Here is a 13,238-nt window from a genome sequence, read left to right as displayed (position 1 = left end):
CCCTAATGCCAAACACTCGGTGGAAACCAGGACCCTGAGGGGACACACCTGGAAAGCTGATGACTATCTTAACGGATCCTCCCTGGGACCTCCCCTGAAATCCCTGCCTTTGGAGAGCAGATAAAAGCCTTCAAGATGAAGAACCCAATGCAACTCTCTCTATGCAACCCAATGCCCATGTCTTTCCCCACTCTCCTCCCCCAGATGCATTTTCCTTCCCTCTCTCTTCTAAGCTCCAAGGGCCCTTCTTTTACTTCTTTTTTTTTTTTTTATCCTCACCCGAGGACATTTTTCCATTTTTTTTGTTGTTGTTCAGATAGAGTGGGAGGGAGAGAGAGGAAGAGAGAGAGAGAAACAGAGAAACATCGATGTGAAGGGACACATCGAGTGGCTGCCACCCACACGACCAACCAGGGCCGGGGACAAACTGCAACCGAGGTACGTGCCCTTAGCGGGAACCGAACCCGGGTCTCTCAGTACCGCAGGCCGACGCTCCAACCGCTGCGCCAAACCGGCCAGGGCCTTCTTTTACTTCTGTAACTTGTTTCCTGAGCCTGTTTCATCTATGGCTCACTTCTTCTACCTCTTTGACTTTCTAAATAAACTTTCTCTTATAGTTTGAGCCTTGGCTCTGAATTCTTTCTTAGCCTGAGGTTGCTGAACCAAGGTCCGGTCTGCCTCCACCAGTTTTCCACCTGGTGCTGTCTCACCACATATGGTTTCATTCTCATGAAACCTTACTAATGCTTTTAGTGTAGCAATGACAACAATGAAAATAAATGAAATCATATTACTTGTTAAATATTGATTTAAGTATTTTGTCATTCAGTGACTGAAATGTCAGGTCCTAAATTCCATTTATTTCAGTACTTAACTGTAATGTCTATATAGTAGAGAAAAGCATAATTGCAAAAATGCAAGGACTGAAATTAAAGTAATATATCATTTTTGTACTTACTAAATCACTATTTTCATTTTTCAATAACTTTTATCACTTAGTTTTTGTTGGATTTTAGCTAAAAAATTCTGTCTTCCCTCCTATCAATTGTTCTTGCAAATTAATTTTTAAAAATATTGCATTTTTACATTTTTAACAATTGGTTTAAAAATCAACTTAAACTATTTGGAAGATTTTCAGAAGTATAGAAAATATTGTTACAAGTTTTTTACAGTGTACAGATAGCAAAGTTTTCATTAGATACATATACCACTTACAACAAAAAACACATTCCATGAGAAACATTTCCAAGCAGTGACTTAATAAACACTTTCTCTGTAGTTTAATCTCTGTCTTTACAAAGGCAATTACTTTCTCACTTATTGTTAAAACATCACCTGTACTTTGCAGGGATGTACTAAGAGTGTTCCGTTGGTTGGTAGTTGCTGTGGTTTTTGTTTTTTTTAAACAGTGTATTGATTTTTAGATAGAGAGAAAGGGAGAGGGAGGGAGAGACACATTGATGTGATGAAACTGAACCACATGCCCCCTACCAAGGATCGAGCCCAAAACCCAGGCACGGGCTCTGACCAGGAATCGAACCAGCAACCTTTTGGTGCATGGGATGACACCCAACCAACTGAGCCACAACGGCCAGGGCTGGTTGATTTGTTTTCAATATGCTATGAGTTATGTAACATAGCCACTTGTCATACAGAAAGGTCAACAAATTTGACATATCTTGTCTTTTCGTTAAAAAGAAAAAAGAATGTGTCGCCTATCTTTAAATTCAGTAACTCTTTTACAGTCTTTGCTGGGAGATAACCAAAGCTCTCATAAGTCAAAAAAGTTCCCTGGTCACTCCCCATCTCATCACAGAATGCACAGAAATTCTTTACTAGTCAGGTTTTATAAAATGAACAACACTGGTATCATTTTTAAGCATTCTTCACACATCTGACATCTAGATAAAAGTAAAATTTCATTTTTTTCAGGTTTACTTAGTAGGTTAAAACATTTCAACATTAATAATTTTTAGCTTCAGATAGTTTAGCTCTGAATTCTGGCAGCCAAACCACAAAATTTCAAGTTGTGTTCAGTTCCCAGGTTCAGCTCCAATGTGGTTAGAAAGCAAGAACATGCCAAACCAGAAAAGTCTAAGTTATTTGCTTCTTGGAAACTCAGAATGAATACAACGTTTACACACAGACAACACCAGTAAAACACAATTAGCTTCAGACAGTCGGTGTCTGCGTTTCAGCCCTGCCTGAGAAATGTAAAAAGACTGAAAAAAAAAACCAGTAGTGAAGATCACTCAAATATCAACAAGGAAGTAAACTGAGTATTAACCATTGTATTAATAATTGGTTTAAAGAAGAAAGAGAATTATTCCCAAGAAAAGAAGGTCAAATTGCACTAAAGTAAAAATGAAGCGTAGTCATTTTAATCTTAAATGAGATTAAGTGGTTAAGATGAGTGTGAAACTCAGACCTGTTAGGACCTAAACTCTTACCAAGTTCATTCTCCCCTCGTTCAAGATGGAGGGCAACAGGATGGGGCAACCTTCCAACCCAATACTTTGCAGAAGACAGTTTAAGGACTGCCTGGTTCTGATCTGAGAGAAAAAACACGCGGAAACCATTTTTGTAAGACCACCCCAAACCTCCAGCCCCCACCCAGTATCTAACTATTTGTCTCCTCCATTTGCTCTATACTTATGTAGAAATATAATCAGGTCTTCAGACCTACAGAATTAATTTTAAAAATAACTAACTTTTGCCCTGGCTGGTGTTGGCTAAGATGGTTGAGCATCGTCCATGCACCAAAAGGCTGCTAGTTCGATTTCCAGACAGGGCACATGCCCAAGTTGCGAGATCAATCCCCAATGGGGGTGTGTAGGAGGCAGCCGATCGATGTTTCTCTCCCTCTCCACTCCTCTCTCTCTCCAAAATAAAATAAAATATAATAAATATATTCTAAAAAATAAATAACTCTCTAAATCCTAAATCAAACAAATAAACAAAGAGCTAACAATCTCAGAAAGGCCAAGTAGCACTTTGCCTTGTAAAAGAAACATTGATCTTCAATTACTTTACATCAACATGTGGAAATTTTCTATCTTGGATTCTCTCATCTCATACTGACAACTGCTGTTTTTAAAGTACAGGGGAAGAGAGAAAGCAGGGGAACAAATCAGAGAAAAAGCAGGAGGACCTGGAAATGACAAGTGCCCCAAGTTTCACAGCTAAAATAAAAATTAAACAGTATCAAGGGATATAATCATTGATTTAACCAATTAACACGTGCCATATGAAAGATTCTACAAAAGCTTTATCGAAAACCATGTTATATCAGTTAGAGAGTGAATAGTTGGGAACTACAATCCAATTAACCGTGTGTGCTGGACTCCTATATTAGGGCAGAGGCCTGATTATCCTGCCCTTCAAAACACTGGGCAGTAGACTATAGTCAAGGAACACCACTTGGAAATCTCTCCCTAGTTTTCCTACTGCTGCTGTTGTACATGAAGTTGACCTGAACCTGACTGCAGAATGGAGATGAGACCCACCTTGACCGACCTGCAGACCTATGAGTAAGAACAATAAATTTTGCTGTTGTAAGCAGTGTAAGCAACCACAGTGGACTAATAAAACAGGCATGCCTTACACGTCACTGTTGATGCATTTCTACTACATGCCTGGCCCCGCAGGCATTTGAGTTTACAACCCCTGTGATCCTGCAGGCCACAGCGAACTCGGCCAGTGAGGAGGAAAGAGAACTGTAATACCCAGCTGTTCTGAGGAAAGACTGGGATGCCAAAATAAGACTGTCATCTCGCCTCTACCTTTTTGGAACAGGATAATCATTTCCAAAACAAAACTGCCTCACTCAAGGAGGACACCAGGTCTCCTGCCATCATGAACAAAGCAAAGAAATACAAATAATGTAGAAATGCTACATTGTTTCTTAGTGCTTAGAGCAAGGATCTAATCATGACTCTTAAATGTTACCAAGATTTGGCAGTACTTCCTTCCCTTGCTTCCTTTCCCAGAAGTACTCTGCACTCAGACATGCAGATGTCACACCTCTGACATCTCCTTGACTGTAGTCTACCGCCCAGAGTCTGCGCCAGTTCTCTAGCCCCAGGCTCTGGATCACTATACAAAAACACCTCTTTTTTGACCCCTTTAAATACATCTTCAAATTACCTAATCGCATTAGCATCTTTGTCCTGCATTCTCTGCAGTGGTGACACTAACTCCAAGAATGAAACTTGGTTTTGATTGGGGGTGGGGGTAATTTTACTCCTTTTATGAATGAAGCTCAAATATGCACAGAGTACATAAATTGATAAGCAGTGTACATGTAGTATTCAAATCTCCTGGCAGGGGTGATTAAAGGAAAAAAGTCTATAAAGCTCCTTAGGGGGTGGTAATGAGAAAGGGGCTGAGAAACACGGATCTGATCTGGATGATCCTCACATGGCAAGGCTACCATCACCGGGTTTGATCCCCACACAATGTAAACTTTTGAAGATTAGACTTCAAACACACCTTTGCTACCAACATTCAGTTATAAGAGATGCAGAATTATCTGCTTGTATGTTCCCAAGTGAGGAACGTGGTGTCTCAAGGAATGGGCACAGCCCGCAGTCCACACCCACTGGTGATTCAGCAGAGTGGGTTTCTGCTTTCGGCATGAGCAGCACGTCCCTAGCTCCCCTTTTAATCTTGGTACAGAGACTTGGTGACGTTCACATAGAGCAACACCATGATAAATAAATTAGGGAATTTTGAAGTTAGAGTCAGGAAGGAACAGCTACACAAACAACAGAAGAATGTTTCCACATTCATTCTTACTCATTCAGTTATCTCCAGGCCCAGCCTAAGCCGACTCAACCAACCGCCTCCTCCCTCACCTCCACCAGATCTAACTTCTACCTGATGCCCGGACTCTAAGATTTGACTTCTTCTTCTTTTTTTTTTTTTTATCCTCATCCAAGGACATTTTTCCATTTTTTGTTCAGATGGAGTGGGAGGGAGAGACAGAGAGAAGCATCGACGTGAAAGGTACACATCGGGTGGTTGCCTCCTGCACGACCCAACCAGGGCCGGGGACAAATTGCAACCAAGGTACGTGCCCTTAGGGGGAACCGAACCCGGGTCTCTCTGGATCGCAGGGCAATGCTCTAACCGCTGAGCAAAACCAGCCAGGGCAAGATTTGACTTCTTAACCAAAACAAAGATTTTGCAATGTAATTAATTAGACAACTCCACTGGTATCTGTATTAGTTCTCTATTGCTATGTAACACATTTCCACAATCTTAACATTAGAACAACACCCATTTATTACCACACAGTTCTGTAGATTAACAGTCCTGGTAGGCTGGTTCTCAGCTCAGCTTCATGAGGCCAAAATCAAAATGTTGGCTGAGCTCGGTTCCTATCTGGAGGCTGGGGGGTGTGGGAGTGGAGAATCACCCTCCAAGCTCATTCAGGGTGTTGGCAAAATCCACTTCTCCGCAGCTGTGGGTCTGAGCTCCGTTTCGTTTCTGGCTGACCTTTGAAGGCTGCTCCCTGCTCCCAGAGGCCACCTGCATTCATTCTCACATGGCCCCTTCCACCTTCATGTTTTGGATCCTCCTGTTTTGAATCTTTCTGGCTTTCCCTTCTTCTTTAGCCAGAGAAAGCTCCCTGCTCTTAAAGGCTCATGGGCTTCGATGAGGATAATCTCCCTACCTTAAAGGCAATGCCATGTAACATACCACAATCGTGGGAGTGATTTCTCACCACATTCACAGGTTCCAGGTTACAACAGAGCATCTTTGGAGGGACATTTAGAAATTCTGCCTACCACCAAGTCTCAAGGAATGGAGAGACAATAAATTAGAACACACCCACTCATGTACATACACATATATGCATACATACATATGTAAACACACACACACACATACAGTGATAGCCAGCCCCTAAGAAGGACCCCACAGTCCTCGCTTTGGTATTCATGCCCTCCCACACTGGATCGCGCATGTCTGTGTGAGTGTCAGAACACAGCAGAAGTGGTGGTATATAACTTCAAGGCCAAGTCATAAGAGACTGCCATGTCCACTTTGTTCTCTTAGATCACCTCCTCTAGGGAAAGTCAGCCCATGCCATGAAGACACTCAAGCGGACCTGTGGGGAGCTTTAGGTGGCCTGTAACTGAGTCCCCATGGTGGCAGTCAGGACCAACTTCCCAGCCACGTAAGTAAGCCATCTGGCAAGCACCTCCCCCAGCTCCAGGCTAGTTTTCAGTCCACTGTGGCTTCATGACTGTAATCTCATGAGACTGTAACTGGAAACACCTAGCTAAGCTGCTCCTGAATTCCTAACTCACAGAAACCCTGTGAGAGAAATATTTATTGTTGTTTTTAGGTACTAAGCTTTGAAATGATTTGTTAAATAGCAATAATAACAAAAATAATATAGATATATATAGATATATAGACATTAGGGATATACAGCTTTAAAATCATATAAGAAAAACACTCCTAAAGTAAAAGAACACTGATGTTCATTAATAAAAAATCAATGAGGTAGAAAAGTCATATTCCTTAAATGTACTATTTTGATGATTTGGAAAAACAAATGCATGCAAATGAAAATAACACTGTAAAATAACTAGTCTATCCTGCAACTGCAATCACATTAGAAGTTCCTGAAGTTTAGGTTATTCCAAGATCAAAGGGGGAAGTGCAGGAGAGGCAGCAGGAACCAAAGCACTGTAGTACACAAGCACTCTATAAGTACTAAACAATAAAGAAAGGAAAACAAATTCTTTCATCCAGATAATATTTATTAAATGCCTTCCACATGTCCTAATACTGTGGATGTAATAAAAAGAAAGAGACATAATCCCTGCCCACGTGGAATTTATTCTGCAGTGAGGAAGACATACATTAAGTAATTACACAAACAGCACGATGGGAATGGTGCTACGTGCTGCACAGAAGAGCCATAGTGCAAGGTTCAGTTCTCCATGAGAATATGACAATTCTAAATGTGTTAGTTTAACATAATAAAATAAGCTAAAAATATATAAAGAATAATAGAGCTACAAGTAAACGTGTCAACTCAACAACATAATGGACTATTTTAACAGCCTGACCTGATAGATTGCATGACTTCAAAATTGTAAAATTCAAAGAAAATGAAGAAATAAGCCACAGATTGGAAGAAAATAATGGCAAATAATATATCTGATAAAGGACTTTATATATCCATAATATGTAAAGAACTTTTAAAACTCAATAACAGCCCTGGCCAGTTTGGCTCAGCGGTTAAGCATCGGCCTGCGGACCAGAGAGTCTCGGGTTCAATCCCTGCTAGAGGCACATACTACAAAAACAAAAAAACAAAAAAAACTCAATAACAATAAAAGAAACAACCAATTAAAGAATAGGAAAAGATTTGAATAGACATTTCAGTAAAAAAAATATACAAATGGCCAATAAACAGATGAATAGGTGTTTAATATCATTAGTCATCAGGAAAATGCAAATTAAAACCACAATGAAATACAACTGCACACCTACTAGAAGAGCTAAAATCAAAAAGATGAGCCTGGCCACGGCTTGTTTGGTTCCGCGGCTAAAGCATCGGCCCGCGAACCAGAGAGAGACCCAGGTTCGGTTCCCACGAAGGGCACGTACCACAGTTGTAGTTTGTCCCCAGCCCCAGTTGGGGTCGTGTGGGTGGCAACTAGTCGATGGGTCTCTCTCGCATCGATCTTTCTCTTTCTCTCTCTCTTCTTCCCTCCCTCCCTCCCGCTCTTTCTGAAGATAAATGCAAAAATGTCCTCAAGTGAGGATAAAAAAAAATAAAAAGATGAGCCCAGCTGGTGTGGCTCAGTGGATTCAGCATCGTCCCACGGACTGAGAGGTCTTGGTTCGATTCCCAGGGCACATGCCTGGTTGTGGGCTTGATCCTCAGTGGGGGGCATGCAGGAGACAGCCAATAGATTTTTCTCTCTCTCTAACAAAAAAATCAATAAAAACATATTTTTAAAAAATCTATACTAAATATTGGTATGGAAATGGTGAAACAAGCCATCATGCATTGCTGGTGAGAATGTAAAATGGTACGGCCACTTTGGAAAGTGGTCTGACAGTTTCTTAAATATTAAACACACACCTATCATATGATCTAGCCATTCTATTCCTAGGAATCCACCCAAGAGAAACAAAAACCTAAGTTCACACAAAGACATGTCTATGAGTGTTTGCAGTAGCATTATTCCTGATAGACAAAAACTGGAAACAATCCAAGTTTCCATCAACTAATGAGTAGATAAACAAAATGTGCTATAGACATACAATAGAATACTATTCAACACTTAAAAGGAAAAACTATTACATGCAACAACAGTAATGAACCTCAAAAATATAATGCTATGTGAAAGAAACCAGATATAACAGACTACATATTATATGATTCAATTATATGAAATGTTTAGAAAAGGCAAGTTGATAAAGACAGAAAGCTGATCAGATGGGTGCCTTGGGCTAAGGATGGAAGCAGAGACTAACTACAAATGGGCACAAGGGAACATTTTATTTTAGGATGATGGAAATATTCTAAAACTGGATTGTGATGATGATTTAACATAAATTTACTAATTATAGACAGTTACAATGGTTGAATTTTATAGTATTTAAATTGTTCCTTAATAAAATTATTTATTAATAGCAAAATGATTTATGAAAGTTTTTTTTTTTTTTTTTAATCCTCACCTGAGGACATTTTTCCATTTTCTGTTCAGATAGAGTGGAAGGGAGAGAAAGGAAGAGAGAGAAACATCGATATGAAAGGAACACATCGAGTGGTTGCCACCCGCACGACCAACCAGGGCCGGGGACAAACTACAACCTAGGTACGTGCCCTTAGCAGGAACCGAACCTGGGTCTCTCTAGACCGCAGGCCACGCTCCAACCGCTGAGCCAAACTGGCCAGGGCAATTTATGAAAGATATTTAAGCTCATTAGAAATTTGGAAAATGAGCCCTGGCCAGGTTATTCAGTTGGCTGGAGCGTCTTCCCGTACACCAAAAGATTTGAAGTTCAATTCCTAGTCAAGGCACATGCCTAGGTTGCAGGTTCAATCCCCAGTTGGGGTGCGTACAGGAGGCAACCAATCAATGTTTCTCTCTCACATCGATGTTTCTTTTCTCTCTAAAAATCAATAAACATAAAAAGAAAAAAAGAAATCAGGAAAATGAAAACTAAGATTACAAAGATAAGCAGAAATTAAGAAGTCTGATAATACCAAGACAAGAGAATACAGAGCAAAAGGAATTCGTTGACAACTGCTCATAGGAATATAAACAGGCACAACCACTCTGAAAAACAATTTGCCCTGATGCTGCAAAGCTACACATGCACATATCCTATAATCAGCAAATCATTTCAAAGCAGATACCCTAGATGAAGGCCAGGTAGTAATATGTTAGGCTTTGTAGACCACTGTCACAACTAACTCACCTCTGCCTTGTAGCCACAGACAAAATGTAAATAAATGAGCATAGCTATGTTACAATAAAACTTTATTTACAAAAACAGGCAGTTAGCCAGATTTGACCACTGGGTAGTAAGTAGCTTGCCAATCCCTGCCCTAAAGAAATACCTATAGTGTGATCAAGGAGACATGTGTAACAGTTTCATAGAACTTGTTTACATTAGTAGCAAACTGGAAACAACCCAAATGTTCAATCACAAGAGAAGGGATAAATGAATTTAACGAAATAAAACTAACTAAAATGTTCTATCTCTTATGTATACAGGTGGTAACGATCGGAAACTACAGGGGGAAAAGTAGAGGAATGGTAGAAATTCAGAATGGAGGTTACCTCCCAACAAAAAGCCAAAGACAGGATCAGGGGAGAGTCCACAGTTAGTTTCAATGTTTTTGGTATTATTTTGGTTCTGATATTGGGTCAAGGGCTTATAGAGGTTCACAACTTACACATGTAGGATATAGTTAAGTCTGTATAAATAAAATAAGTATTTTGTTTTTTATTAAAAAGTAAACAGAAATACTCCCTGTATTCAGCTGAAAAATCCCAAGATTGGAGAAGCTAACTGTAGCTGAAATAGAAAGTAGAAAATTTGCTACTAATAAACAATCAGATGTACATTCCAATTCAGCCAAGTAGATCATGACAAAACACTTCAATGGCTTGTGACTACTGCTTGGATTCAGCAAGAATTGTAAAAACGAAGTGAAAAGTATTGAAAGTTATTCTAAAACTTAAAAAATAAGAAGTAGTTGTTGGTTAATCTTCCTTATATTCAATTTTTTGTTATTTAAATAAGTTTATGATTGCCTGGCCAGTGTGGTTCAATGGCTCAGTGGCTGAACATCGACCCATGCACCAAGAGGTCACTGGTTCAATTCCTGGTCAGGGCACATGCCCAGGTTGTGGGCCCAATCCCCAGTGCGGGGCATGCAGGAGGCGGCCAGTTGATGTTCTCTCTCATCAATGTTTGTTTTTCCCTCTCCTTTCCTCTCTCTCTAAAATCAATAAAGAAAAAAATTTTTTTAAATAAATAAGTTTATGACATAAACTTATAAACAATAGTGGATCACTACTGTTACAAAGATCCAACTAAATCACAAAATTATTATATAAAATAGAAATCTGGCACCATCTGGTGGCAGTACTCCGCAACAGCAGGTTCTAAATTTTTCTTTTTTTTACAATTACGCGGACGCCTCTCATTCATTGGTTTACCAACTATCTAATAGGAAATACTGGCCATAGTACACACACATTTTTAAATCTTTCTTGGAAGACAGGAAATAAGATAATGTTTTTGTTTGTTTGTTTTGTTTAAAAAGAATTTTTTTTTTATTTGAAAGAGAGAGGAAAGGAGAGGGAGAGAGAGAAACATCAATGAGAGAGAATATCGATTGGCTGTCTCCTGCATGCCTTCCACTGGGGATTTGGCCCACAACCTGGGCACGTGCCCTGACCGAGAATTGAATGGCGACCTCCTGGTGCATGGGTCGTCGCTTAACCACTGAGCCGCACCAGCCGGGCAAGATAAGGTTTATTCAAGGAAAAAGGTTACAGTAAAATATATGACTATCAGAATGTAAAAGTCGGCTCTTGTTTAGAAGTTTGTTTAAATCTATACCCCTGGAACTCAGGCAAGAAGTCTTTCAGGAATGTATTGGTAAATATAGTCTATCGATTCACCACATCAGGACCAGTGAACACACCAATGCAATTTTCAAGAAAAAGAACTGTGGTAGGTTTTTTTTTAAATCCTTACCCAAGGATATTTTTCCACTTATCTTCAGATAGAGTGGGAGAGAGGGTGCACGAGAGGGGGAGAGAGAGAGAGAGAAACATTGACATTGAGAGACACTTCGATTGGTCGCCCCACACACAACCCCAACCAGGGCCAGGAACTGAACTGCAACTGAGGCACATGTCCTTGACCAGAATCAAACCTGAGGCTCTTTGGTCCACGGGCTGATGCTCTAACCACTGAGCTAAGCCGGCCTGGGCAGTGGTGGTTTCTAAATGTCCTCAAATGCTATCGTGACACCTCTTTCAAATCATAGAGCCTAATTTCCCTGTCCTTGAACACAGGCTGGACTTACTGACACTCCTACTGAAGACAGTATGGCAGAAGTAATGATGTAACTCCCACAGTTAAATCATCAAAGGCAGGGCCACTTCCATCTTGCCTTCATTTGGATCACACATCCTGCAGCAAATCAGCCTTCACGTCACAAGAAGACTCACGTAGCTTGTGGAGAGCCGGCTTGGGAAGGAACTGTGAGCTCCATCAACAAGCAGCACCAACTTGCCAGTCATGAGTGAGCCCCTTGGAAATATCCTCCCGCCACATCAAGCCCCCAGATACAGCATTCCTCATGAAGATCACCAAGCTACGATACGCCATTCCCAAGGAAACAAAATCAGTAAGGGTTTTTGTGTTGTTTTAAGCCACTTAGTTTTGAGGTCATTTGTTATGTAACAATATATAACTAATACCTATCACTTGCAACCAAATTCTATCCACAAGGAAGTAAAAACAGCTCATTTCTGTTTAATACTATAATTTGCCCACATGTTAATAAAACTTTAAATTTTTGCCCTGGCCAGCTTGGCTCAGCAGTTAGAGCGTCAGCCCATTGGTCACGGGTTCAATTCTGGCAAGGGCATGTATCTCGGTTGCAGTACGTCCCCAGCCCTGGTCGGGGTCGTACAGGAGGCAGCCAGTTGATGCGTCCGTCTCACATGGATGTTTCTCTCTCTCTCCCCTCTCATTCTATTTGAAGATAAATAGAAAATTATCCTCAAGTGAGGATTAAAAAAAAAAATTTCAAATTTTCCTCCCTAATACACTAAGTAGTGATCCTTTTATAATTTCCCCATATTGTTTAATATTATTTTATAATATTCATCACTTTCTAAGTGATGATCACTTTCAAACAGCAACCAAAGCAGACCAGTCAATCAACAAGGATTTTTGTTTGTTTGTTTTGTTAATCCTCTCCCAAGGATATTTTTTCCATTGATTTTTAGAGAGAGTGGAAGGAAAGGAAGGAGGGAGAGAGAGAGAGAAAGAGAGAAACATCAATATGAGAAAGATACATCAATTGGTTGCCTCCTAAATGCACCCCAACCAGGGCCAGAGATCAAACCTGCAACCCAGGTATATGCCCTTGACCAGGAATTGAACGCGTTCCAACCACTGAGCCAAACAGGCCAGGGCAACAAGAATTATTTTTTAACATCTTTTTGCAGAACAACTATACTAGACACTGATAGAGAACCATGTCCTGAGGTGCTTATAACGTAATTCAGATTACTATTCATGAAAGAATGTGTTTTTTTTAACTAAACTTTTTCCCCTGGCTCTGAAAGTAATAGGTTACTGGGAAAGGTTTGGAAAGAGTCTCCTTTACCTCTGTGATGGATCCACGAGCTACACCACCACGCAGGGCTTCGTCCAAAGCAGAAAGGCTTGTAGATAAGAATGCTGGCGAGAGGGCAGCAGACCTCTGAGCTTTTATCTCATAAGCCTGAACGAGAAAAAGATTAACTTCTTTCAACCTCCATATCTATTCAGAAACCTCAAACTTTAGCAGTTAGAACACCAATTCCATCTTTTTATCCTCTCTAATTTTTTCAACAAATATTTACTCTTTGCCAGGAACTGAGCTAGATTATGGGGATATGATTTAACACACAGAGCCCCTACCCTCACAGTACTTATAGTCAACTATTAGGCCTAGACTCTGG

General features: G+C 40.3%; 1 protein-coding gene across 17 annotated transcripts in view; it reads right to left on the bottom strand.

The window, feature by feature from the left end:
* The window catches only part of RAD51B (RAD51 paralog B), a 547,382-nt gene that overhangs the window by 517,918 nt on the left and 16,226 nt on the right, over nt 1-13,238 (bottom strand). For 16 of the 17 annotated variants that reach the window (XR_004960184.1, XR_004960183.1, XR_004960186.1 and 13 more), the window contains one exon: nt 12,902-13,018. The exons of the other annotated variant lie outside the window; for it this stretch is intronic. Coding sequence is in view for 12 of the 16 variants with exons in the window: in XM_036267257.1 (XP_036123150.1) it covers nt 12,902-13,018 (117 nt within the window). In the remaining 4 variants the exon portion in view is untranslated. The remainder of the gene's footprint in view (nt 1-12,901; nt 13,019-13,238) is intronic. 17 annotated transcript variants of the gene reach the window in all.

The sequence above is a fragment of the Molossus molossus genome, unplaced genomic scaffold (genome assembly GCF_014108415.1).
Source record: "Molossus molossus isolate mMolMol1 unplaced genomic scaffold, mMolMol1.p scaffold_m16_p_1, whole genome shotgun sequence".
NCBI lineage: Eukaryota > Metazoa > Chordata > Mammalia > Chiroptera > Molossidae > Molossus > Molossus molossus.
Note: the sequence above shows the minus strand (reverse complement) of the source record. Positions and strands in the feature narration are given on the sequence as shown.